The sequence below is a fragment of the Somniosus microcephalus genome, chromosome 7 (genome assembly GCF_052327205.1).
Source record: "Somniosus microcephalus isolate GS21.2 chromosome 7, FLI_Smic_1.0, whole genome shotgun sequence".
Lineage (NCBI taxonomy): Eukaryota > Metazoa > Chordata > Chondrichthyes > Squaliformes > Somniosidae > Somniosus > Somniosus microcephalus.
Window position 1 is genome coordinate 2,214,806 of NC_140993.1, and position 27,902 is coordinate 2,242,707.

Sequence of the window (27,902 nt, forward strand, 5' to 3'; positions counted from 1 at the left end):
AAAGATGCCCAGCCAGAGAGGCTACCTGTTTTAAGTGTAAGAAATGGGGACATTTTAGTAAAGTGTGTAAGGGTAATCCTGTATCCGATGTCTTCTCTGCTGCCGCCTATCGTTTTACTCGAGCCTCGGTTATGGTTGACCAGACCATACCATGTTCCTTGTCGAAATCTATGATGGACATTAAGATTAATGGTCGTCCTACTGGGTGATTGATAGACTGTGGCAGTACTGAAAGGTTTATACATCCCAACCTTGTTAACTCCTGTTCATTGAAGGTGTATCCTACTCGAAGTGAAATTCTGATGGCGTCGAAGTCCCTTACTTCGGAGGTAACTGGATATTGTAATGTCACATTGACTGTTAAGGATACGGAGTATAAGGATTTTAAACTCCTTATATTACCTCAGTTGTGTGTTAACTTAATTTTAGGCTTGGACTTCCAGTGTCAGCATGAGAGCGTTACCCTTAAGTATGGTGGGTCTCAGCCTCCACTCACAGTCTGCGGCCTTTCTACTTTAAAAGTAAGTCCGCCTTCTTTGTTCGTGAACCTTGCTCCTAATTGCAGACCTACAGCGACTAAGAGTCGACGGTATAGTTCAGAAGATAAAACATTTATAAAAGAGGAAGTGGAAAGGCTTCAACGGGAGGGAGTCATCGAACACAGTAATAGCCCATGGCGTGCCCAGGTGGTGGTGGTTAAAACTAATGAAAAGAAAAGACTTGTGGTCGATTATAGCCAGACTATAAACTTGCATACCCAAACCTGAGAGTCCGTGGATCCGGGCCCCGAGCGGAGCTTCTTCAGTTTGGCGGAGCGCGCTCCAGGGACACGTGACCCGGGCCCAGGGCCTGATTGACGGGAGCTTCCGACCAATAGGGAGCAAGCGGGGTGGGGCTGGAGGAGCGAGCCTGCGCCCCGCGCACCCACACCCCTCTTCGCCCAACCAGTCACGTCAAGACGTCGCCGTCGTACAATGATAGACGTGAGTTCTCCACGAATGAGCGAGGGGAGGCTGAGCCTGGAGGACCGACCGAGGAGCTTTGGTCCTCCAACCAATCGCGGCGAAGGAGATGGTGGGACCTGGAACCGGCTCATTGGACGGATCGGCCCGCCGCCATTTTGTAAAGGGTCTCAGGATCTGTGAGCCCGGGAAAGTATTTTTTTAATGTTCCTTTCACATTTTACAGCTCAAACTAATTTTGATTTGCAGAAGATACTTTTAATTAAAGAAAAGAAGTTCGCTTTTAAATTGATGAAATAACAAACCCTGTGGAACAAATACTTGTGAGTAAAAATATTTCTTCTCCCTGAATTAATTTTCTTAATATTAATTTTCAGCATTTTTAATTATTAATTTCAAGCACTTTAAGAGAATACGGGAGTGGTGGGGTTTCTCATTAAAGGGACTGTGTCCCCCGTGGATGACTGATTTTAAAGGGACAGCATCTCCCTTTTTATAATGTACTAGCTGGAGTGCCCGGCGTTGCCGAGTCTTTTTCGAGGGCATGTTGTTGCTGGAAGAGAGAGAGAGAGAGCAACTGGGGGGAAGAGAGAGTGCGACTGGGGGGAAGAGAGAGAGCGACTGGGGGGAAGGGAAGGGGGGAAGGGGAGGGGGAAAGGGGAGGAAGGGGAGGGGGAAGGGGAGGGTCCCGGGAGGGGGGTAGGGAGGGGGGGAGGGTGGGAAGGGGAGGGGGAAGTGGGGGAGGAGGGGGGAGGAGGGGAAGGGGAGGGGTGGAAGGGGGGAGGGGGGAAGGGAAGGGAGGAAGGGAAGGGGAAGGGGAGGGGGGAAGGGAAGGGGAGGGGGGAAGGGGAGGGGAGGAAAGAGGGGGGGAAGGGGAGGGGGGAAGAGGGGAGGGGGAAGAGGAGGGGGGAAGGGGAGGGGGGTAAGGGGAGGGGAGGAGGGGGGGAAGGGGAGGGGGGAAGGGGGAGGGGAAGGGGGGGAGGGGAGGGGAGGGGGGAAGGGGGGAAGGAAGGGGAGGAGGGGGGAAGGAAGGGGAGGAGGGGGGAAGGAAGGGGGGGAGGGGAGGGGGGGGGAAGGGGAGTGGGGAGAGTCCCCGAGCCCCCTGATCTCCACACCCCCATCACCCGAGCCCCGCCCCCCCCGATCTCCGAGCCCCGCCCCCCCGATCTCCCGAGCCCCGCCCCCCCGATCTCCCGAGCCCCGCCCCCCCCGATTTCCCGAGCCCCGCCCCCCCCCCCCGTGCTCCCCGAGCCCCGACCCCCCCGATCTCCGGAGCCCTGTCCCCCCCGAGACTCGTCCCCCCCACCCCCCCCCGATCTCCCAAGGCTCGCCCCTCCCCCCCCCCCAACCAAGCACCGAACTCCGGAGGCCCGATCTCCCGAGCACCGGCCCCCCGCCCCTCCCGCTCTCCGGAGCCCTGCCCTCCCGAGCTGGCTTCAAGTCCCGCCCGAGATCCGCACTCCCTAGAGCCCCGCCCCCCCCCGCCAGAGCCGAGCGGGGAACAGAGAGAGACGCCGCGTCTCACCTGCTCCTGCTGCGCGCGCACCTTCCCGCTCACCAAGTCCCGCCCGAGAGCTCCTGCTGCGCGCGCACCTTCCCGCTCACCGAGCCCCGCCCGAGATCCGCACTCCCGAGAGCCCCGCCCACCCCGCCCGAGCCGAGCGGGGAACAGAGAGAGACGCCGCATCTCAGCTGCTCCAGCTGCGCGCGCACCGTCCCCGCTCACCAAGCCCCCGCCCGAGATCCGCACTCCCGAGAGCCCCGCCCCCCCCCCGCCCGAGCCGAGCGGGGAACAGAGAGAGATGCCGCGTCTCAGCTGCTCCTGCTGCGCGCGCACCCTGACCCTCGTGACCCTCGTGGCTGAAATCCATTGCCTTGGGTAACGTGACACCGGGGCGGGGGGGGGGGGTGGGGGGTGAGGAGCTTAGCAGAAGCCGTGGGACTATTATCTAGCTGGGGCCCGGCTGGGCAAGAAAGGCCCAGGCTTTGAGGCCTAACAAAAATGGGGAAAGGTAGGAAAAAGAATCTTCAGGTTAGAGAAAATATTTACAAATGAATGAAGTTTTTTTTAAAACAATTTAATAAAAGCAATTTTATTTTGCTGGAAATGTATATTTGAAAAGAAAGACGCAGAAAGCAGGAAAAAGAATGGAAGCAAGATGGCGGCTACTCACCTCGGTTCAGAATGATAAGGCCCGCCCACACACGCACCGATTGGTCGACCGTCAGGTCACCAAAGCATAGGATTGGTCAATCATCCCGTCACTCGACCGTAGGAGGGCCCGGCCGCACGCGCCAGCAACCCGGCGTACGATTGGTCGACCTCGAGGTCACTCTGTCGCTAATGAGCGGATAATGAGATGCTAATGAGCGGAATGTTGAAGGTTTTTCGGATACCGCGGGCGCGATTTTCGTCCGGCCGAAACGTAAATACGCTTACCAGGGTTTCGGAAAGGTAAGCTTTCTTTCGACGTAACGCACGCGTAGGTACGCTCTATAACTTTCGAGCGCATAGCCGGACAGACGCACACCCGAGGACAGACAAGACAGACAGACAGAAGGACAGACAGATAGAAGACAGACAGAATGATTCCTTTATTTATATATATAGATGTGTAAGAGACTGACATTTAAAGTAGGGCTAATCCCCTGCTCCCGTGAGTGCTTCGCAAGAAATCAGGTGCTGTTTGCTCTCGCCCCCTCCCAATTTTCTGCCAAGGGACAGAAAGCAGAGAGTAGTGGTGAACGGTTTCTTTTCAGACTGGAGGGAGGTAAACAGTGATGTTCCCCAGGGGTCGGTATTAGGACCAGTGTTCCCTCTAATTTTTTGAGGTGCGTGGCCCCTTTTAACATTCAAATTTACACGCATGCGCGTTTATTCCATTTAAAGGGTGGTGAGCCGGCTGCGCGGGACCTCCAGACTGCTGTGTGGCTGCGCAACTTAACGTGAACATTGATTCAGACCACTGCTTTTTTGATATATATTACTGACCTGGACTTGGGGATACAGGGCATAATTTCAAAATTTGCAGAGGACACGAAAATGTAGCAAACAATGAGGATAGTAACAGGCTTCAGGAGGACGTAGCCAGACTGGTGAAATGGGCAGAAACGTGGCAGATTAAATTTAATGTAGAGAACTGTGAAGTGATTCATTTTGGTAGGAAGAATGAGGAGAGGCAATATAAACTAAATGGTCCAATTTTAAAAAGAGTGCAGGAACAGAGAGGCCTCGGGGGGTATGTACACAAATCTTAGAAGGTGGCAGGACAAGTTGAGAAGGCTGTTAAAAAGCAAACAGGATCCTTGACTTTATTAATAGAGGAATAGAGTACAAAAGCAAGCAGGTTATGCTAAGCCTTTATAAAACACTGGCTAGGCTTCCGCTGGGCACCACACTTTAGGAAGGATGTCAAGGCCTTAGAGAGGGTGCAGAAGAAATTGCCGAGGATGGGACCAGGGATGAGGGACTTGAGTTACATGGAGAGACAGGAGAAGCTGGGGTTGTTCGCCTTGGAGCAGAGAAGATTAAGAGGAGATTTGATAGAGTTGTTCAAAATCAGGATGGATTTTGAGAGAGTAAATAAGAAGAAACCGTTTCCAATGGCTGAAGGGACAGAAACCAGATTTAAGGCGATTGGCAAAAGAACCAGAGGGGACATGAGGAAACCGATTTTTACACCAAGTTGTTGTGATCTGGAATGCGCTGCCTGAAAGGGCGGTGGAAGCAGATTCAATATTATAATTCAAAAGAGATTGAGGTAATACTTGAAGGGAAAACATTTACAGGGCTTTGGGGGAAGAGCAGGGGGAGTGGGATTAATTGGATTGCTCTTTCAAAGAGCCGGCACAGGCACGATGGGCCGAATGGCCTCCTTCTGTACTGTATCATTCTATGATGCTGTTCTACACAGACACACACACATACAGTCAGACAGACACACAGACACAGATACTCACTAAAATACAGACAGACACACACACATTTTTTCTGCATGAACTTTTATTATTAATTTCAAAGACTTTAAGAAAAAGGTGGGAGTGGTGGGTGGAGGGTTCTTAAAGGGACAGGGACTCTCCTTTTCAGTGTGATTTTCATTAAAGGGACCGGGACCCTCTTTGCCTGTGGAGGACCGATTTTAATAGGACAGCGTCTCGAAATCAGGTGCTGTCTGCGTGTGAACCACCTCCACCCAATTTCCTGCCAAGCGATCCATGCATAGCCCTGCAAGTTTATTTCCCTCAAGTGCCTATCCAGACTCCCCTTGAAAACATTGAGTGTCACCGCTTCCACCACTTCCGTCGGCAGCGAGCTCCAGGTCCTCACCACTCGCTGCGTAAAAAAGTTTTTCCTCACATCCCCCCTGTATCTCTTGCCCAAAACCTTAAATCTGTGTCCCCTAGTCCTTGTACCATCAACTAGTGGGAACAGCCTTTCCCCGTCTAGCCAATCCAAACCCGTCATAATCTTGTACACCTCTATCAAATCACCCCTCAACTTCCTTTGCTCTAATGAAAACAAATCCAGCTTCTCCAACCTGTCATTGTAGCTAAGATCCCCCATCCCCGGAACCATTCTGGTAAATCTCCTCTGCACCCTCTCAAGGGCCTTCACATCCTTCCTAAAGTGTGGTGACCAGAACTGGACGCAATACTCCAGTTGTGGCCTAACCAGCACTTTATAAAGGTTCAGCATAACTTCTCTACTTTTGTACTCAATTTATGTAGCCCAAGATCCCATATGCTTCGTTAACTATTATGTCCGTGTATGATTGAGACACGGACAGCAGGAGTTGAACAAAACAAGTCTTTACTGAAAGGAGTCAATCAGGAAACTGAAACTACAGAGGCTTACTAGCGCCTTTTATACAGGGGTGGTCACTGCTGGTACTGCAGTCTGAGACCAGTTATTCTCTTAAAGGTACATACACAACAGTCCGGCTACAACTGTACAGGGTATTGGTGAGACCACACCTGGAGTACTGCGTACAGTTTTGGTCTCCGTATTTAAGGAAGGATATACTTGCATTGGAGGCAGTTCAGGGACGATTCACTAGGTTAATTCCTGAGATGAGGGGATTGACTTATGAGGAAAGGTTGAGCAGGCTGGGCCTATACTCATTGGAATTGAGAAGAATGAGAGGTGATCTTATTGAAACATATAAGATACTGAGGGGGCTCGACAAGGTAGATGCAGAGAGGATGTTTCCCCTCATGGGGAAATCTAGAACTCGGGGGCATAGTTTTAGAATAAAGGGTCGCCCTTTTAGAACTGAGATGAGGAGGAATTTCTTCTCTCAGTTGGTCGTAATTCTGTGGAATTCTCTGCCCCAGAGAGCTGTGGAGGCTGGGTCATTAAATACATTTAAGGTGGAGATAGACAGATTTTGGCAAGATACGGGAGCGAAGGGTTATGGGGAGTGGGCAGGGAAGTGGCTTTGAGCCCAAGATCAGCCATGATCTTATTGAATGGCGTAGCAGGGTCGATGGGGCAAGTGGCCTATTCCTGCTCCTATTTCTTATGTTCTTGTGTTCAAAGCGGATAACTTCACACTTCTCCACATTATATTCCATCTGCCATGTTCTTGCCCATTCACTCTGTAATGATCAGTAACCTGTCATTCTGGAATGGTACACTAGGTGGTGCTGTATGTATATAAGAGTGGGCTACCCACGATGCACCAGGCATCCCACAAGGCAGCAGTCAAGATGGATGCCTCTACAGATACTGTACCTAGTCCACATGTGCTCAATAAAGTGTCTAGCAAAAGCTAGCAGTTCTTAATAAAAATGACTAGTTATTAATGAACATAACATGGTACCAGGATTGGTAAGATCTGCTGAATATTGTGCAACGCGACATGGAGAATTTGAAGCCACCAGAGCATTTGAAACTCACAGGAAATATTGACTACAATTGGCAGACTTTTAAACAACAATTCGAACTCTACATTGCTGCCATCGGGTACGGTACGAAGCCAGATGCAAGGAAAATAGCGTTGCTGGTCACGGTTGCAGGCCCACAGGCGACAGAGGTATTTAATACATTTGTATTTAATCCAGAGGCGAACAGAGAAAAATTAGACGATGTGCTAAAGAAGTTTGATACACATTGTTCTCCCAAAAAGAATGAAACCTATGAGAGGTACATCTTCTGTTATCGGACACAGCAGCAAAATAAGACTTTTGATAGCTTTATGACTGATCTGAAACTGAAAGCACAGGCATGTAATTTCTCTGAGCTGAAAGCATCCATGATTCGTGACCAGATTGTGTTTGGTATTCATGATAAAAAAGTCAGGGGACGTCTGTTGAGAGAAACCGAACTAACATTGGAAATTGCAGTGAAAATATGCCAAGCCAGCGAGCTAGCTCGAAAGCACGCGAAGAATTTCAGGGAAATCAATAATGATGCCATTGTAATGAGTGATAATGCTGCTGTCAGTGCTGTGTCCTACAAGGGGAAGAAACGTGGGCAGAACAGAAATGAAAAGCAATCGGAGGATGAAATTTTTAATTGTAAACGCTGTGGTTACAAACACCAGTTAAGACAATGCCCAGCATTTCGAAAAATGTGCAAAGTGTAATGGAAAGAATCACTTTGCTAAACAATGCTTTTCAAAAGTAAAAACAAAGAAAGGGCAACAAGTTAATGTGATTGAGGACACTGATTTAAGTGAGACATGTTTTGTAGGAATGGTGTCATGTGACAATATCAAAAAGGATACAGAAATTGTGCAGCCCTCAGGAATTAACAATGCTGAACATAAAGTTAATGCAGTAAAAGAGGACAAATGGATGATCCCACTGCAGGTAAATGGAGCATTAGTTACATTGAAACTAGACACTGGGGCAAAAGCAAACTTAATCAGGATGAGTGACATTAACAATATGAAAGAAAAGCCCAAAATACAGAAGAAGTCAGTACTACTGAAGGACTATAATGGACAGAAAATAGATAGCTTAGGTGTATGCAGACTTAAAGTGACAGTCAAAGACAAAGTGCATCATCTCATGTTTTCTGTTGTGGCTGAAGGACTTGATTCAGTACTGGGTGACAAAGCTTGTGAGGACTTAGAACTGGCCAAGAGAGTCTACCGTATGAACTGTGCCATAAGCAGACCAGATGACTCGATGGATTCTGTAGTGAATAATTTCCAGGATGTGTTCAAAGGATTTGGAGTTCTACCATTCACTTACAAGATCCAGCTAAAGGAGGATGCTCAGCCAGTGGTACATGCTCCACGAAGAGTTCCAGCACCCCTGCGTGACCGGCTCAAGAACGAACTGGACAGAATGACCACACTAGGAGTCATCAGGAAAGTCGAAGAGCCAACAGACTTGGTTAACTCCATGGTATGTGTAAAGAAAAAGAACAATGATCTAAGAATATGCATGGATCCAAAGGACTTAAATGCAAACATAAAACGTGAACACTACCAGATTCCCAAGTGAGAAGAAATCACCAGTGAAATGTCAGGTGCCAGATACTTTACAAAGCTCGATGCCTCACAAGGATTTTGGCAACTAAAACTGGATGAAGAGAGCACCAAATACTGTACCTTCAACACACCATTTGGCAGGTATTGTATCCTCAGAATGCCTTTCGGGATAATATCTGCATCTGAAATCTTTCATAGAGCGATGGAACACATAATTGAAGGTCTGGAAGGAGTTCGGGTCTATGTTGATGACATCATCATCTGGGGCTCCACACTGAAAGAACACAATAAGAGACTGACTAAAGTGCTACAGAGCATACGCCGGAATGGACTGAAGCTCAACAAAGCCAAGTGTCAGTTTGGCATCCAGGAAGTCACTTTCCTAGGAGATAATCTATCTGGTAAAGGAATAGAGCCAGATATGGAAAAAGTAAACGCCATACTCAAAATGCCCCGACCCACTGACAAAAAAGGAGTGCTACGCATCATGGGGATGATAAACTTCATTGGAAAGTTCATTCCTAACTTGTCAGCCAAGACAGCCTGTCTGCGAGACCTGCTACGTAAAACAAATGAGTTTGCATGGACAGAAAGACATGAACAAGAGTGGATAAACCTCAAAACAGTGCTGACTGTAGTGTCCGTGTGTTGATAAAGACACTGAAGACAGGAGTTGGTTCATAGGTGTTTACTAAGCAAAGTCTGGGGGGGGGGTTCTAACGGATATACACAATATACAGGCTTATATAGCCCGAGTGGCCATTACCGGCATTACAGCACACCTGGGGCTCTTAAAGGCACATACACTACAATTCCTCCCCTTTTAGCTAACCAATACATCATATTTTAAGTAATTATTAATTACATGTTATAAGAAAAATAATATACACATTGCTGTAGTTAATTAGTTATAAGTCAGTCTCTCAGGAGGCTTCCTGACTCAGTCCAGATAACGCCTCGGGGGTGTAGTAGTTTCTGGTGGTGTAGTAGATTCTTTTGGCAAGGCTGATTCGGCTTGAATGCCAGTGTCGGGTTCATCGGGTTCCAGTATCACCGGATCGGAGGTAGATATGGGTATCTCTACTTCATTGTTAGACGTAAAGAGTTGTGGTGTAGGTTGTCCCTTTTCGGATGACTTTATGATTTGGTCAGCATGGCGCCTTATTATGCTTTCTCCGATGTCCACGGTATACATCAGTGGTCCTAGTCGTGTGCAGATAGTTCCAGGCTGCCATTTCTTGGTACGGTAATCCCGGGCCAAAACTTGTTGACCTATCTGGAAGGTTCTAGTTGGCCTTTCATTCATGCCTTGAAACTGCTGGTTCTCCACGTCCCTTCTGATGTTGGGCTTGACCAAATCCAGCCGGCATGTTAGGTTTCTATTGAAGAACATCATGGCGGGAGTTTGGTTGGTAACCAAATGTGTTGCATTCCTGTATGCGAATAAGAAGTTATCCACCTTGTGCTGAAGTTTTATGTCTTCATTACCCATGGCCTTTATGGCCTTCTTGAAGGTCTGGACAAACCTTTCAGCCAATCCATTGGTGGCGGGATGGTATGGGGCGGACGTGTAGTGCTTAACCCCATTGTTTTTTAAGAACTTTCTGAATTCTTCGGACACAAATTGCGGTCCATTATCAGAACATATCTGTTCCGGCAGCCCATTCCTGGCAAATATGGTCCTTAATACTGTGATGGTTTTTTCCGTGGTGGTGGAGGACATCTTTATTACCTCCGGCCACTTGGAGTGTGCATCAACCGCAATTAAGAACATTGAGTCCATAAATGGACCAGCAAAGTCGATATGCACCCTTGGGGGCCACTCCCATGGATGTAGAGGGGCTTGTGGTGGAGCGTTTTGGACCTTCTGGCACCCTAGGCAGCTCTTGGTCATTTCTTCAATGTCTCCATCGATACCTGGCCACCATACAAACGCCCTAGCTAGGTTCTTCATTTTCACTCCACCCAGATGCCCCTCGTGAAGCTCCTTTAGCACTTTATCCTGGAGTTTGGGTGGAATCACCACTCTGGATCCACACATCAAGGTTCCTCTGCACACTGACAGCTGTTCTCTTCTTTGCGAGAATGCTGGCAACAGTGGTTCGCCATGTGCTGGCCATCCCTTCACTGTTAAATCGTAGACCTGTGAGAGAGTCGGGTCATTTCTCGTCTCCCTTTCAATGGCAGAATTTGTTACTGGTAGACATTCCACTATGGTACAGTGGAACATCTCTACTGGGTCTACTGTAGGTGCTTCTTCTACCGTTGGCAATGGTAGGCGCGATAAACCATCAGCATTCCCATGCTGTTTTGATCCTTTGTATTCTATGTTGTATTGGTGTGCCCCTAGAAAAAGGGACCACCTCTGTAGCCTTTGCGCTGTCATAATGGGAACACCCTTTTTAGGATTGAATATGGAGATGAGGGGTTGATGGACAGTCAACAAGGTAAATTTTTGTCCGCGTAGGTAATGGTTGAATTTCTTCACTCCCCACACCAGGCTGAGTGCTTCCCTGTCGATTTGGGCATAGTTACGCTCAGCTGAGTTCAATGAGCATGACGCAAAAGCTATCGGCCGTTCTGAGCCATCAGGGAATTTATGGGATAATACTGCTCCTATGCCGTAAGGGGATGCATCGCACGCCAGTCTGATTGGCAGTGATGGGTTGTAATGAGCCAAAACTTCTTCGGATGTGATTAAGTCTTTGCATTGATGGAAGGCACGTTTACAGTCTTCATTCCATTTCCAAATCACTCCTGTTTGTAGAAGTTCATTAAGAGGGTGTAGAAGAGTTGATAAGTTCAGTAAAAATTTATGACAGTAATTTATTAATCCCAGGAACGACCTTAATTGTGAAACATTTTCAGGTGCTGGGGCTTTTATGATCGCTTTAATTTTTTCAGGTGACTTATGCAACCCTTCATTATTAATTATGTGGCCACAATATGATATCTGATTTTGGAAAAATTCGCACTTGGGGCGATTTGCTCGTAGGCCCCGTTCTTTCAGCCTAGTGAGCACCTGCTCCAAATTGGCAAGGTGCTCATTGTCGTTTTCTCCTGTTACAAGGATGTCGTCTAGGTAGCATTGAGTCCCCGGAATCCCTTGCAGGACTTGCTCCATAGCTCTTTGCCAGATAGCTGGAGCTGATGCTACTCCAAAAACCAGTCGATCGTACTGGTACAGGCCTTTGTGTGTGTTTATCGTGAGATACTTTTTAGAGGCGTCCTCAACCTCCATCTGTAGATATGCCTGTGCCAAGTCAATTTTGGTGAAACGTTTCCCTCCGGATAGTGAGGCGAAAATATCTTCTATCCTCGGCAGAGGATACTGTACTGTGTGGAGGACCGGGTTTACAGTCACCTTGAAGTCTCCACAGATGCGAATTTTTCTCTGTTCTTCAGATTTATCATTATTCAATGCTTTTTTCATGACTGGAACGATGGGTGTTGCCCACTCGCTCCAATCTATTTTGGATAATACGCCTGCCTTTTCCAAATTCTCCAGCTCTGCCTCGACTGCTGGACGAATTGCGTATGGCACCGGTCTTGCCTTAAAAAATTTGGGAATTGCTGCATCTTCCACTTTTATTGAGGCGGTGATGCCTTTCAAGGTTCCTAGTTTCTCCTGAAACACTTCTTTGGCGTTGGCCAAGATGTCTTTTAATCGTTCAGGTATGATGTCATCATTGTTTTTTTTCTTATTGGTCACCGTCAGTGCCTGAATGGAGTGCCAGTCTAAACGTATCTTTCTGATCCATTCACGTCCCAATAACGGTGGACCACCATCTTGAAGAATGTATAAATACAACTTTTGTATTTCTTTGCCGTTGTATACAACAGGCACCCTTATTTTTCCTTTGGGGTATACTTTCTGCCCCGTATATGTTTTTAAGATAATGGATGTGTCTTTTAGAGGTATATGCGAAAATAGCCTCTCGCAATCCCGTCGATTTATTACGGTTAGAGCTGATCCTGTATCTAGCTCCATTTTAACTGGGGACCCTGCTATCGTGAGGGTAACCCAAATGGTTTGGTAATCATCTTTGGCAAGTACATTATGTAATTTGAGACAGCTTAGTCTCTTGTTTTCGGAGTCGCTATCGCTCTTCTGGTCTTCGGAGCTACTGTCCGTCATCATTTCTACCTTCCTGTACTTTCCTTTATTGATTTTTTTTTTTCGGTCAGTGGATTTATTTTGTCCAGATTGGCATACCCGTGCAATGTGTCCAATTTTTCCGCATTGCCTGCATGCTTTGTCCTTGAACCAGCAGTCCTTCTGGTTATGGGTGGATCTGCCGCAGCGATAACATCTTTCGAAACCCTGTGTCATTTCATGGGTGCCGAAGTCCTGTGTCTTTTGTTGTATCTCTGCAGCTCCTCTTGCTGCTGCTTCATATGATACAGCCATACTGAAAGCTTTGTCCAATGTTAAATCTTTTTCAGAAAGCAGCCTTTTTTGTGTTCCTTCACTTAAGAGACCGCAAACGAATTTGTCTCGAAGATAATCTGCTGGTCCTGCCCCGAATTGGCAGTACTTTGATAGCTTTCTTAATTCGGTTAGGTAATCAGCGTTACTTTCATTCTTGTGTTGATTTCTCTTGAAGAATTTGAATCATTCCGCTATCAGCAGCGATGTTGGGTTTAAGTGCTCCTGCAGGGTATCAACAATTTCTTTAAAATTCTTGTCCTTTGGTTTGGCTGGAGTGATTAAATTTCGTAACAGCCCGTATGCCTTTGCGCCCATTAGGTTCAGCAGTACTGAAGCTTTTTTTCATCTTCTATTCCATTTGCAGTGCAATATACCTCTACTCTTTCCACGTATGTGGTCCAATCCTCTATTTCGCTATCAAAAGCATCAATATTGCCAGACTTAGGCATTTCAGAAAAGATATGGCGCTTCCCGCGCTTTTCTTTCTTTTCTGCAGCAAAGATATGGCGCATCCCGTGCTTTCCCGCCGCTGCTGCCGATGACAACGCTGTTTCCCGCAGTTCCCGTTCTTTTTTTTAATTTATTTACAGTTGGAGATTCGTTCCCGTGGGATTTTCTCTCCAGGTCTGAACGCTGACCTGCTTGCCACGCCGGCCATCTCCCGAGTGCTCCCTCCCAGTCCGTTATTGCTTGCCTCCGATTTTGCTGCCTGCCTCAGCTGTAGAGCCAGCCACTGGAGCCCCAGCCTGACGCCCAGGAAGGATTAGCGCAGTACCTGACACCAGCTTGGCCCGCTGGTGAAACCACAGCTTCTCTCACTTTCTTGAGTCTTCTGGACGCCTGAGGAATCGATGTCCTTGAGGTGCTGCCAAATTGCAGGTAAGTCCGTTTCCACTTCGTCGCCACTGTAGTGTCCGTGTGTTGATAAAGACACTGAAGACAGGAGTTGGTTCATAGGTGTTTACTAAGCAAAGTCTGGGGGGGGTTCTAACGGATATACACAATATACAGGCTTATATAGCCCGAGTGGCCATTACCGGCATTACAGCACACCTGGGGCTCTTAAAGGCACATACACTACAATTCATGGGGATGATAAACTTCATTGGAAAGTTCATTCCTAACTTGTCAGCCAAGACAGCCTGTCTGCGAGACCTGCTACATAAAACAAATGAGTTCGCATGGACAGAAAGACATGAACAAGAGTGGATAAACCTCAAAACAGTGCTGACAACCACACCTGTACTCATCTTCTTTGACCCAACAAAAAGAATCAAAGTGCCAACGGATGCATCAAAAGATGGCCTAGGTGCGGTCTTGCTACAAGCAGAGGGTGAAGATTGGAAGCCTGTTGCCTATGCCTCCAGGTCTATGACTGATACTGAGTGTCGATATGCCCAGATTGAAAAGGAATGTCTAGGCTTGGTAGTTGGACTAGAAAAGTTTCATGGCTACATATATGGACTTCCCACCTTCACAGTTGAGACAGACCACAGCCCACTGGTTGCCATCATAAAAAAGAACCTGAATGAGATGTCTCCAAGGATTCAACGACTCATGATGAAGCTGCAAAGATATGACTTTGAACTGATCTACACACCAGGCAAATACATAGTGTTAGCAGATGCACTATCCCAAGCACCCACAATGAGTCATGTGAGCTCTACTGAAGAAGATGTGGATGTTCATGTGAGTATGGTCACTGCTGCGCTGCCCGTGTCAGACACAAATTCAAAGCAAATAGCAGAAGAAACAGTAAAAGATACAGTATTACAAACAGTAATAGAGAACATTCATCATGGTTGGCCAAAAGGTTCCTGTCCAAAATATTTTCACATAAGGTCAGAATTGAGTGTCGCAAGTGGACTATTACTAAAACAGAACAGAATAGTCATTCCACAGGCTCTACATCAAGACATGCTCAAAAGGATTCATGAGGGACACCTCGGAATTGAAAAATGAAAATGGAGAGCAAGAGACACTGTTTATTGCCTGGCATAAATAAGGACATTGAGAACATGATAGGCAAATGTGAGACATGTCAGAAACACCAAAACAAACAAGCAAAGGAACCAATGATAGTAGCTGACATACCAACAGCACCATGGCAAATGGTTGGTATGAACCTTTTTCATTTAAATAGTAAAGACTATCTAATAGTGATTGACTACTATTCTAACTATCCTGAGATGGCGCTGCTCTCAAGCACCACAGCAAGCAGTGTCATAATGCATGTGAAATCCATCTTCACCAGACATGGAATTCCCAGGATTGCCGTTAGCGACAATGGTCCATGCTTCAACTGTAAGGAGTGGCAACAGTTTGCAGCACATTATGACTTTCAACACATCACATCCAGTCCTTTGTATGCTCAGTCGAATGGTAAGGCAGAGAAAGGTGTTCAAGTTCTCAAGCAGCTACTGAAAAAAGCGACAGAAAGCAAGTCTGATCCTTATCTCGCCCTGCTGAGCTACCGAGCCTCACCTTTAGACTCTGGTTCTTCACCTGCTGAACTCCTAATGGGTCACAAGTTGCGTACCACGCTACCCTGCTGTGCAAAAGAAAAGCAGAGTAAGGAACTGAGACAGAGACTTCAACTGTTAAAGCTGGAACAGAAATCATACTATGACAAGTCATCCAAAACTCTGAAACCATTGACAAGGGATGATGTTGTCAGGATTGAAGATCCAGATGCATGGAACAGGAAAGCTACAGTTCTTGAGGAAGTAGGACCAAGGTCATACACTGTTAGAACTGAGGAAGGACAGACTCTCAGGAGGAACCGCCGTTCCCTCCTAAAAACACAAGAGACTATCGAAGAGCAAATCGATGACAATGCCGCAACTGAATCTTGTCACTCACCACCAGAACAATCTAACACAAATACACATACATGCTCTCATGAAAACACATCAGACTTAACTGTGCTGAGAAGATCCACACGTGAAGTAAAAAAGCCTGATAGACTTAATCTTTGAGTACGAAGAAAACTACATTGAAAATGTATTGACTGTTGAAGATGTTTATGTTGTTATGATTGACTGATATTGATTGATACTGATTTTGTTTAACCTCAAAGAAAGGGGGATGTAATGATCAGTAACCTGTCATTCTGGAATGGTACACTAGGTGGTGCTGCATATATATAAGAGTGAGCTACCCACGATGCACCATACTTCCCACAAAGCAGCAGTCAAGATGGATGCCTCTACAGATACTGTACCTAGTCCACAATGCTCAATAAAGTGTCTAGCAAAAGCTAGCTGTTCTTAATAAAAACGACTAGTTATTAATGAACATAACACACTCAACCTGTCTATATCCCTTTGCAGCCTCTTTGTGTCCTCCTCACAACTTATTTTCCCACCTAGCTTTGTATCGTCAGCAAAATTGGATACATTGCACTCGGTCCCCTCATCTAAGTCATTGATGGAGATTGTGAATAGCTGAGGCCCCTGCACTGATCCTTGCGGGACCCCACTAGTTACAGCCTGCCAGCCTGAAAATGAGCCGTTTATTCCTGCTCTCTGTTTTCTGACCGTTAACCAATCCTCTATCCATGCTAATATTACCCCCAATCCCATGAGCCCTAATTTAGTGTGACAGCACCCTGGGAGGAAAGGGCACCTGCTCCTGATCGCCACCCACTTAAATTGACAAGGTCGGACTGTCTACACCACAACTACAGATATACACAGCCATGCTTCAGCTGTCCAGAGCCTTGCTCAGGCCCCATCCGGAGGACTGCCTTCAGTTTTAGGCACCGCACCTCAGAAAGGGACACACTGGCCTCGGAGGGGGTGCCGGGCAGATTCACCAGGAGGACACCGGGGCTGAGAAGGTCTCATTATGGGGACGGAACCATCGAATGAAACAGCACAGAAGGAGGCCATTCGGCCCACCGTGCCTGTGCCAGCTCTTTGGTCGAGCTCTCCAATTATTCCCACTCCCCCCTGCTCTTTCCCCCTCACCCTGTAAATGTCTCCCCTTCAAGTATTTACCCACTTCTCTTTTGAAAGTTACTGTTGAATCTGCTTCCACCGCCCTTTCAGCCAGCGCATTCCAGATCACAACTGGCTGTGTTTAAAATCTGTTTCCTCATGTCGTCTCTGGCTCTTTTGCCTGAAATCTGTGTCCTCTGGTTACCAACCCTCCTGCCACTGGAAACAGTTTCTCCTTATTTACTCTATCCAAACCCTTCATGGTTTTGAACCCCTCTATCAGATCTCCCCATAGCCGGGCAGGTGGAAGGGGTATCAGTGGGAGAGCATTGTGGGGGTAGTGATCATAATTCAGTTAGATTTAGGGTAGTTCTGGAAAAGGACACAGATAGACCAGGAATAAAAGCTCTCAATTGGGGAAAAGCCAATGTCACTAAGCTGAGATGTGATTTAGCCAAAGTGGACTGGAAGCAGCTACTTGAAAGTGAATCCGTGTCAGAGCAGTGGGAGGAGCTAGAGAGGGCTCGGCGAAAGTATGTTCCCTTAAAGAAAAAGGGTGGGCCCAACAAGTCTAGAGCCCCCTAGATGTCAAGGGGCACACCGGGTAGGATAAAGAACAAAAGGGAGGCTTCTGACAGTCCCCGAGGGCTCAATCCCACAGAATCCCCAGAGGAGTAGAGAAAGGGCAGGGGGGACATTAAAAAGGAAATTAGGAAAGAGAGAGCATGAAAAAATATTGGCAGGTAAAATCAAGGAAACCCAAAGATGTTTTATAAATACATTCAGAGCAAGAGGATAACTAAAGAAAGAGTAGGGCCTATTAGAGACCATGAAGGTAATCTATGTGTGGAGGCGGAAGACATGGGTATGGTCCGAAATGAACACTTTGCGTCTGTTTTCACAAAAGAGAGGGAAGATGCAGACATCACAATCAGGGAGGAGGAGTGTGAAATATTAGGTGAAATAATCATAGTGAGAGAGGAAATAGTAATGGGTTTAGCATCTTTGAAAGTGGATAAATCCCCAGGCCCGGATGAAATGTATCCCAGGCTGTTAAGAGAAGCAAGAGAGGAAATAGCAGAGGCTCTGACCATCATTTTCCAATCCTCTCTGGCTACAGGTGTGGTGCTGGAGGACTGGGGGACTGCTAATGTGGTACCACTGTTTAAAAATGGAGAAAGTGATAGGCCGAGTAATTACAGGCCAGTCGGCCTAAACTTGGTGGTGGGAAAATTATTGGGAAAAATTCTGCGGGACAGGATAAATCTTCATTTAGAAAGACACAGATTAATCAGGGACAGTCAGCATGGATTTGTTACGGGGAGGTCATGTCTGACTAACCTGATTGCATTTTTTGAGGAGGTAACAAGGAGGGTCGATGAGGGTAGTGCGTTTGATGTAGTGTATATGGATTTTAGCAAGGCTTTTGATAAGGTCCCACATGGCAGACTGGTCATGAAAGTAAAAGCCCATGGGATCCAGGACAAAGTGGAAAGTTGGATCCAAAAGTGGCTCAGAAGTAGGAAGCAAAGGGTTATGGTCGATAGGTGTTTTTGTGACTGGAAGGTTGTTTCCAGTGGGGTTCCACAGGGCTCAGTACTAGGACCCTTGCTTTTTGTGATATTTATCAATGATTTAGACTTGAATGTAGTGGGTATGATTAAGAAGTTTGCAGATGATACAAAAATTGGCCGTGCAGTGGATAATGAAGAAGAAAGCTGCAGACTGCAGGAAGATATTTAGTTTGCTGATGACACAAAACTAGGTGGGATTGTGAGTTGTGAGGAGGATGCAAAGAGGCTTCAAGGCGATTTAGACAAGTTGAGTGAGTAGGCAAATACATGGCAGATACTGTATAACATGGATAAATGTGAAGTTATCCACTTCGGTAGGAAAAACAGAAGGGTAGAGTATTATTTAAATGGTGATAGATTGGGAAATGCTGATGTACAGAGGGACCTGGGTGTCCTTGCCCTGTGGAGACCAAGTCACTGAATAAGTGCAGCTCCAACAACACACAAGAAGCTCGAAACCATTCAGGATAAAGCAGCCCGCTTGATTGGCACTCCATCCACGACCTTCAACATTCACTCTCTCCACCACCGGCGCACTGTGGCTGCAGTGTGTACCATCTACAAGATGCACTGCAGCAACTCGCCAAAGCTCCTTCAACAGCACCTTCCAAACCCGCTGTTGTGTATGTACCTTTAAGGGAATAACTGTCTTAGACTGCAGTACCGGCAGTCACCACCCCTGTATAAAAGGCCCTAGCAGGCTTCTGTAGTTTCAATTTCAAGCTGCCTCTTGTTCAGTAAAGTACCTGTTAAACTGTTCTCCCGAAGTCCGTGTATTGTTGAGGCGCGGACTTTACAGTGGTGACGAGTAAGTTCGAACTCACCTGCAGTGTGGCATCATCTCACGGGGATCTCGCCTGAAAGGAAGGTCCTGGAAGGTCGTAGTCTGAGCAACGGGCGTCGACCGAGGGCAACCGGCCAAAGAATCCATCGGTGTTTGGAGAATTGCGGGAGAGACTGTGGTTCCAGCGAATCGTGCTGGTAGCAGGTAGCGCACTGACCCTTCCGGACTGCGGCGGGCTCAAGCTCGATCGAGCGGCTCTACAAATTGGGCCGTGCAGCGTCGCCGGGAAAAGAAAACAAGAGAGGGTGGAGCGCACAGGGCGTGGTCGGTGCTCGAGAACAGGACAGCGGAGAGAAACTAAATGGGGGGGGAAGGAAAGTGAGGTGCGCCGAAGCTGCGGGTCGCCGCCATTACCCCGTAGAACGCTAGGAGCAGCGTGGCAGTAAGGGGAAGAAGCAAAAGCGCGGGAGGCGCCATTTTATTCCATTGGGGAAGAAGCAAAAGCGCGGGAGGCGCCACTTTAAATCGCCCAAGATGCCGAAAAGTGGCAGTATCACTGCTTTCGACAACGAGGTAGAAGACTGGACCACGTATGTAGAAGGAATTGAAGTGTACTGCAAGGCAAATGAGGTGGCCGATGGAAAGAGGGCGTCGGTATTATTAAATCTGATGGGTGCGAATACGTAGGGCCTATTGCGGAATTTAATTTCCCCAGCTAAACCAATGGAGAAAAGTTTTGAGGAGATTGTTCATATCTTACAGGAACACCTAAGCCCTACACCACTGCTGATAGCAGAAAGATTCAAGTTCCATAAAAGAAACCAGCACAAAGATGAGAGCAATGCTGACTATCTTACAGAACTACGCAAGTTATCGAAGCACTGCCAGTTCAGAGCAGGACTGGCAGACACCTTACGGGATAAGTTTGTCTGCGGGCTCCAGAGTGAAGGAACCCAGAAACGACTACTTTCAAAAAAGGACCTGACGCTAGAACACGCTTTCAGCGTGGCAGTATCCTACGAAGCAGCAGCACGGGGAGCTGCGGAAATACAACAGAAACCACAAGAATACAGCACTAACGAAATGGCGTATCAGCCAAAAAGTGCTATCGCTGCAGCAGAACAGCCCATGAGCAGAAGGACTGCTGGTTTAAAGACAAAATATGCAGGCAATGCGGGAAGATGGGACATATAGCAAGAGTCTGCAGGTCGGGAAAGAAGACCAACACGACAAGAACTACTAAGGAACAGTACAGGAAAGTAAAGAAACTGACAGATAGTAGTTCAGAAGATCAGGAGAGTGATAAGGACTCCGGGAGCAGGCGACTAAGTTGTTTAAAGCTACACAACATGATCGCAAAAGAAGATCACCGAACCATTTGGGTCACCCTCGTGATAGCAGGGTCCCCAGTGAAGATGGAATTGGACACAGGATCAGCCCTAACTGTCATGAATCGACGAGACTATGAGCGGCTATTCTCACACATACCCTTAAAGGACACGTCCATCGTATTGAAGACGTACATGGGGCAAAAGGTCTACCCCAGAGGAAAAATAAGGATGCCAGTTGAATATAACGGAAAGGAAACACAGAAACTATACATGTATATACTACGAGATGGAGGACCACCATTATTGGGACGTGAATGGATCCGAAGACTACAATTGGATTGGCATTCCATTCTGGCACTAACTGTGACTGACAAAAAAGATGAAGACGTCGCAAATTCTAGCTGACGCGGAAGAGGTGTTCCAACAAGGACTTGGGACTCTAAAAGGAGTAAAGGCAACCATAAAGATTGAGGATAAAGCAACCCCAAAATTTTTCAAGGCCAGACCAGTGTGATACGCGATCCGCCCAGCTGTGGAAGCTGAACTGGAGAGTCTGGAGCATTCGGGGGTGCTGTCTAAGGTGGACTGGAGTGAGTGGGCCACACCCATCGTTCCTGTAATGAAGAAAGCATTGAGCAGCATGCCTGGGGAGCCAAGGAAGGTTCGCATCTGTGGGGACTTCAAGGTGACTGTCAACCCAGTCCTGCACACAGTACAGTATCCGCTGCCGCGGATAGAAGATATTTTCGCCTCACTATCTGGAGGGAAACGTTTTACAAAGATTGACCTGGCTCAAGCGCATCTACAAATGGAGGTGGAAGAAGCATCTAGGAAATACCTCACGATAAAAACTCACAAAGGCCTTTACCAGTACAATCGACTGGTATTTGGGGTGGCATTGGCCCCGGCTCTTTGGCAGAGGGCAATGGAACAAGTCCTGCAAGGGATCCCGGGGACCCAGTGTTATTTGGACGACATCCTGGTTACGGGCGAAAATGACAATGAACACCTTGCCAACCTGGAACAGGTGCTCACGAGATTGCAGGAATATGGTCTACGAGCCAACCGTCCCAAATGTGAGTTCTTCAGGAGACAAATCTCGTATTGTGGCCACATGATTGATGAGGAAGGGTTGCATAAGTCGCCGGACAAGATTGAGGCTGTAGTCAAGGCTCCAGCACCAGAAAATCTGTCGCAACTGAGGTCGTTCCTCAGGTTGATGAACTACTACCATAAGTTCTTGCCGAATTTATCTACAATTCTGCACCCACTGAATGCCCTCCTTCAAGCTGGTGTAACATGGAAATGGAGTGATGAGTGTAAGCATGCCTTTCAGGAATGTAAATGCCAAATCACTTCAAAAGATGTATTGGCCCGCTACAACCCAACACTACCGATTCGGTTGGCATGTGATGCGTCACCTTACGGCACTGGAGCGGTGCTGTCACACAAATTCCGTGACAGTTCAGAGAGGCCAATAGCCTTTGCATCGCGCTCGCTAACCTCAGCCGAGCGTAACTACGCCCAGATTGACAGGGAGGCCCTCAGCCTGGTGTGGGGGGTGAAGAAGTTCAATCACTATCTGCACGGGCAGAAATTCACCCTACTGACTGATCATCAACCCCTGGTCTCAATTTTTAACCCAAAGAAGGGCGTTCCGGTGATGACGGCGCAACGGCTGCAAAGATGGTCACTTTTTCTAGGGGCACATCAGTATGACATAGAGTACAAAGGTACGAAACAACATGGAAATGCTGATGGGCTGTCGCGCCTACCGTTGCCTACGGCGGAAGAAGCACCTGCATTGGACCCTATGGAGATATTCCATGTGACCATAGTCGAATGTTTGCCTGTTACAAATGCAAGTATTGAGAAGGAAACCCGAAATGACCCGACACTCTCTCGGGTCTATGATTTGACGGTGAAGGGATGGCCAGCATATGGCGACTCACTGTTGCCAACATTCTCGCCAAGGAGGGAACAGCTGTCAGTGTGCCGGGGAACCTTGATGTGTGGATCCCGAGTGGTAATTCCACCTAAGTTGAGAGATAGAGTACTCAATGAGCTTCACGAGGGTCATCTGGGAGGGGTAAAAATGAAGAGCCTAGCCAGGGCATTTGTGTGGTGGCCGGGAATCGATAAAGAAATCGAGGATATGACCAAGAGATGCACAGGATGCCAGAAGGTCCAAAACGCTCCACCACAGGCCCCGCTACATCCATGGGAGTGGCCCTCATCTCCATGGCAACGGGTACACATTGATTTTGCTGGTCCATTTATGGACTCAATGTTTCTAATCGCTGTGGACACCCATTCGAAATGGCCAGAGGTCATTAAAATGTCCTCCACCACCACGGAGAAAACTATTGCAGTCCTAAGTACCATCTTCGCCAGGAATGGGTTGCCAGAACAGATCTGTTCCGACAATGGCCCACAGTTTGTGTCTGAGGATTTCCCGAGGTTCCTGAAGAATAATGGGGTGAAACATTACACATCTGCCCCATATCATCCAGCCACAAATGGATTGGCTGAGAGGTTTGTTCAGACCTTTAAAAAGGCCATAAAGGCAATGTATAATGACGACATACCACTGCAACACAAGGTGGATAACTTCCTGTTTGCTTACCGGAATGCGACACATGCAGTAACCAACCAAACTCCAGCCGTACTGTTTTTCAACCGGAGACTAAGATGTCGCTTGGATTTGCTCAAACCAAACATAAGACGAGATGTTGAGGATAAGCAGTTCCAGCACATAAATGAGAAGCCAACCGGGGGCTTCAAGATAGGGCAACCAGTCTTGGCCCGTGACTACCGAACAGAAAAATGGCAGCCAGGCACGATATGCACACAGCAGGGACCACTAATGTACACAGTGGACATTGGAGAGAGCATCGTGAGATGCTATGCTGACCAGATTCTAGAGTCACAGGAACAAGCCAAGCCTGTACCACAAACATGTGCACCTGGTAATGAGCCCGAAGTACAGATTGCGTCTACCTCAGAAGCAGTGGTATTGGAAGCTGCCGAGCCAACCAATGACAATGAGCCAGAATTGACTCCACTGCCAGAACAGGATACTCGAGAAAGGCGCTATCCAGTCCGGATCAGGAAGCCTCCTCAAAGACTGAACTTATAAATGACTATTTCAGTTGATGTATATATTACTGAGAAAATTGTAATTGTAATTAGTTATTATTTAGTTGTTAAATGAATGTTATGTACTGTTTATCTAAAAGGGGAGGAATTGTTGTGTATGTACCTTTAAGGGACTAACTGTCTTAGACTGCAGTACCGGCAGTCACCACCCCTGTATAAAAGGCCCTAGCAGGCTTCTGTAGTTTCAGTTTCAAGCTGCCTCTTGTTCAGTAAAGTACCTGTTAAACTGTTCTCCCGAAGTCCGTGTATTATTGAGGCGCGGATTTTACACCCGCGACCTCTACCACTTAGAAGGACAAGGGCAGCAGACGCATGGGAACATCACCACCTACAAGTTCCCCTCCAAGCCACACACCATCCTGACTTGGGCCTGTATCGCCGTTCCTTCACTGTCGCTGGGCCAAAATCCTGGAACTCCCTTCCTAGCAGCATTGTGGGTGTACCTACACCATATGGACTGCAGCGGTTCAAGAAGGCGGCTCACCACCATCTTCTCAAGGGCAATTAGGGATGGGCACTAAATGCAGGCCTAGCCAGACAGAGATGGGGGGGGCAGTTAGGAGGGGAGGAAGGAGTAGAAAGAACACCCTGTACTTTTGCAAGAGGCAGGAAAGATAAAATGTTGTAACTGGGAGTGGCAAAAATCATACAGCATGAAAAATGGGGGCAGGGATAATGATCTGAAATTGTTGAACTCAATGTTGAGTCCGGCAGGCTGTAAAGTGCCCAATCGAAAGATGAGGTGCTTGTTCCTCGAGCTTACGTTGAGCTTCATTGGAACAATGTAATAGGCCGAGGACAGAGAGATCAGAGCGGGAGTGAAGCGGTGAATTAAAGTGACAGGCGACTGGAAGCTCAGGGTCACCCTTACGGACTGAACGGACGTGTTCCGCAAAGCAGTCGCCCAATCTGCGTTTGGTCTCCCCAATGTAGAGGAGACCGCATCATGAGCAGCGAATACAGTATATTAAATTGCAAGAAGTACAAGTAAATCGCTGTTTCACCTGGAAGGGGTGTTTGGGGCCCTGGACAGTGGGAAGGGAGGAGGTAAAAGGGCATGTGTTGCATCTCCTGCGCTTGCACGGGAAGGTGCCAGGTGAAGAAGGGCTGTTGGGGGTGATTGAGGAGTGGACCAGGGTTTCGCAGAGGGAGCGGTCTCTTCGGAATGCTGAAAGGGGAGGGAGGGGAAGATGTGTTTGGTGGTGGGATCACGTTGGAGGTGGTGGAAATGACGGAGGATGATCCATTGAATGTGGAGGCTGGTGGGGTGAAAGGTGAGAACAAGGGGAGCCCTATCGTGGTTCTGGGAGGGAGGGGAAGGGGTGAGAGCAGAAGTGTGGGAAATAGAACAGACACGGTCAAGGGCCGTGTCACCCATAGTAGAGGGGAATCCTCGGTTGAGGAAAAAGGAAGACATGTCAGAAGCACTGGTATGGAAGGTGGCATCGTCAGAACAGATGCGGCGGAGATGGAGAAGCTGATTTTCGGGTCCCAGTTGCTGCACAGGTTGGTTGAAAGAATCAACAGTAATGGTGGCTGCAATACCCACAAGCCCCTGCGCTCCAGAAAGCGCTCCGGACACCACGCTGAGTTGTGGCTGACCCCGCGCATGCTCCCTATGGTCCCGCCCTCTCCTGCTCCACAGGCGCCCGGCCCGCACCGTGCATGCTCAGCACACACCCTGGGCCCCTGTCAATCATCCTCCCCAGCGCCTGGGCCCCTGAGCTCCAGGCTGCCGTGCGGGGATCTTTTTGTTAAGTCGGTGTTGGTGAAGAGCTGCAATCAGTGAGGGAAAGTAAGTTTTCCCTCGGATCCGATTGAGATCAGAGGAGGGGAGAGAATAAAGGGGAATCCAAATCTGAGAGTCCGCGGATCCGGGCCCCGAGCGGAGCTTCTTCAGTTTGGCGGAGCGCGCTCCAGGCACACGTGACCCGGGCCCAGGGCCTGATTGACGGGAGCTTCCGACCAATAGGGAGTGAGCGGGGCGGGCCTGGAGGAGCGAGCCGGCGGCGGGTCCTCCAACCAATCGGGGAGGCTGAGGGGCGGGACTTGCACCAGCTGATTGGGACAGAGGAGGCTGATGGGAGATTTTAATTTTAAATTAATTTCCCGCCTGCTCCAACCACCCACCCTGCAACGTTACAACGTCGCCGGCGTGCACTGACTGACACTGAGCTCTCCACCAATGAGCGAGGGGAGGCTGAGCCTGGAGGACCGACTGTGGGGCTTTGGTCCTCCACCAATCGCGGCGAAGGAGGAGGCGGGACCTGGAACCGGCTCAATGGACGGATCGGCCCACTGCCATTTTGTAAAGGGGCCTGGTCAGGATCTGTGAGCCTGGGAAAGTTTGTTTTTAATGTTCCTTTCACATTTTACAGCTCAAACTAATTTTGTTTTGCAGAAGATACTTTTTAAAAAAAAGTTGTTTGTTTTTACATTGATGAAACTAGAAAACCTGAGGAGCAAATACTTAGGAGTAAAAATATTTTTTCTCCCTGAATTAATGTTTTTAATATTAATTTTCAGTGTTTTTAATTATTAATTTCAAGCACTTTAAGAGAAATATGGGAGTGGTGGGGGTTCTCTTAAAGGGTCAGGCGCTCTCTTTTATGTGATTTTCATTAAAGGGACCACGTCCCCACGGATGACTGATTTTAAAGGGACAGCGTCTCCCTTTTTATATATAATGTATATGTAAGAGACTGATATTTAAAGTAGGGCTAATCCCCTGCTCCCGTGAGTGCTTGGTGAGAAATCAGGTACTGTTTGCTCTCACCCCCTCCCAACTTTCTGCCAAGTGACAGAAAGCAGAGAGTAGTGGTGAACGGTTTCTTTTCAGACTGGAGGGAGATAAACAGCTTTTAATTGACCAATTAAAATTGGGTCCTGATGGGAGGCCTGTTGCATCAAATGGCTGCTGCTTTTACTTGATTAGTAAACCTGTTGGATTGAATGGTCCCTGCTTTTATTTAGTTACATTTTGGGGATAAGGCTCAGTTCCTCCCAACTTCCCGTCAGGAATGTGACAGATGCTGCACTGGTTCTTTTAACAAGAGAGAGATCAAATCATGGTGTAGAAATTCGAATGGCCCACATCTGTTTTGCAGGCATAAAATGGGTTCCTATAGAACCCGTTCCCCAGGGGTCGGTATTAGGACCAATGTTCCCTCTAATTTTTTTTTTAAGTGCATGGCCCCTTTAACGGGCTGTGCGGCACATTGAAATTTCCGCACATGCACATTTTTTCTATTTATATGGCGGTGAGCCGGCTGCGTGGGACCTCCAGACCGCTGTGTGGCCACGCAGTAACGTAAACATTGATTCGGACCACTGCTTGTTTTGATATATATTACTGACCTGGATTTGGGTATTGATAGATCTCTTAGTTCTTAAATGAGATTCGAAGTCTGGTGGTAGATTCAGGTGATCTTTATTGCTTCAGATCTTCATTACAATAATCACCCTTACAGTTTCAGTTTCGATACAGTTTGATTCTTTTGAGCACACCCAGTTCTTACATTGTAATTGGCCTTTGGCATCAGCTATTTGAGTTGTCATGCTGTGATTGGCCTTGAGTTGAGTTGCTGTGATTGGCCTTGAGTTGTCATGCTGTGATTGGCCTTGCGTTATCATGCTGTGATTGGCCTTGAGTTGTCATGCTGTGATTGGCCTTGAGTTGTCATGCTGTGATTGGCCTTGAGTTGTCATGCTGTGATTGGCCTTGAGTTGTCATGCTGTGATTGGCCTCCCGGTGCAGCCTTGAGTTGTCATGCTGTGATTGGCCTTGAGTTGTCATGTTGTGATTGGCCTCCCGGTGCAGCATTGAGTTGTCATGCTGTGATTGGCCTTGAGTTGTCATGCTGTGATTGGCCTTGAGTTGTCATGCTGTGATTGGCCTTGAGTTGTCATGCTGTGACAGCGAGTTACTCGCTGTTGCGTCCTGATTGGACGAAGGGCGGAACTCCATTTATGGCTTTACAGCTTGCTTATTCCCTGTCAGGTATACAGGGCATAATTTCAAAGTTTGCAGGTGACACGAAACTCTTAAATGTAGCAAACAATGAGGATAGTAACAGACTTCAGGAGGATGTAGCCAGACTGGTGAAATGGGCAGAAACGTGGCAGATTAAATTTAATGTAGAGAAGTGTGAAGTGATTCATTTTGGCAGGAAGAATGAGGGGAGGCAATATAAACTAAATGGTCCAGTTTTAAAGAGGGTGCAGGAACAGAGAGGCCTCGGGGGGTATGTACACAAATCTTAGAAGGTGGCAGGACA

General features: G+C 47.7%; 1 protein-coding gene across 1 annotated transcript in view; it reads left to right on the forward strand.

Annotated features, from left to right (window-relative positions):
- Positions 1 to 974: 974 nt before the first annotated feature.
- The window catches only part of LOC147114457 (uncharacterized), a 296,186-nt gene continuing 269,258 nt past the window's right edge, over positions 975 to 27,902 (forward strand). The window contains exon 1 of the mRNA XM_085993921.1: positions 975 to 983. Within this exon, the coding sequence (XP_085850047.1) occupies positions 975 to 983 (9 nt within the window). The remainder of the gene's footprint in view (positions 984 to 27,902) is intronic.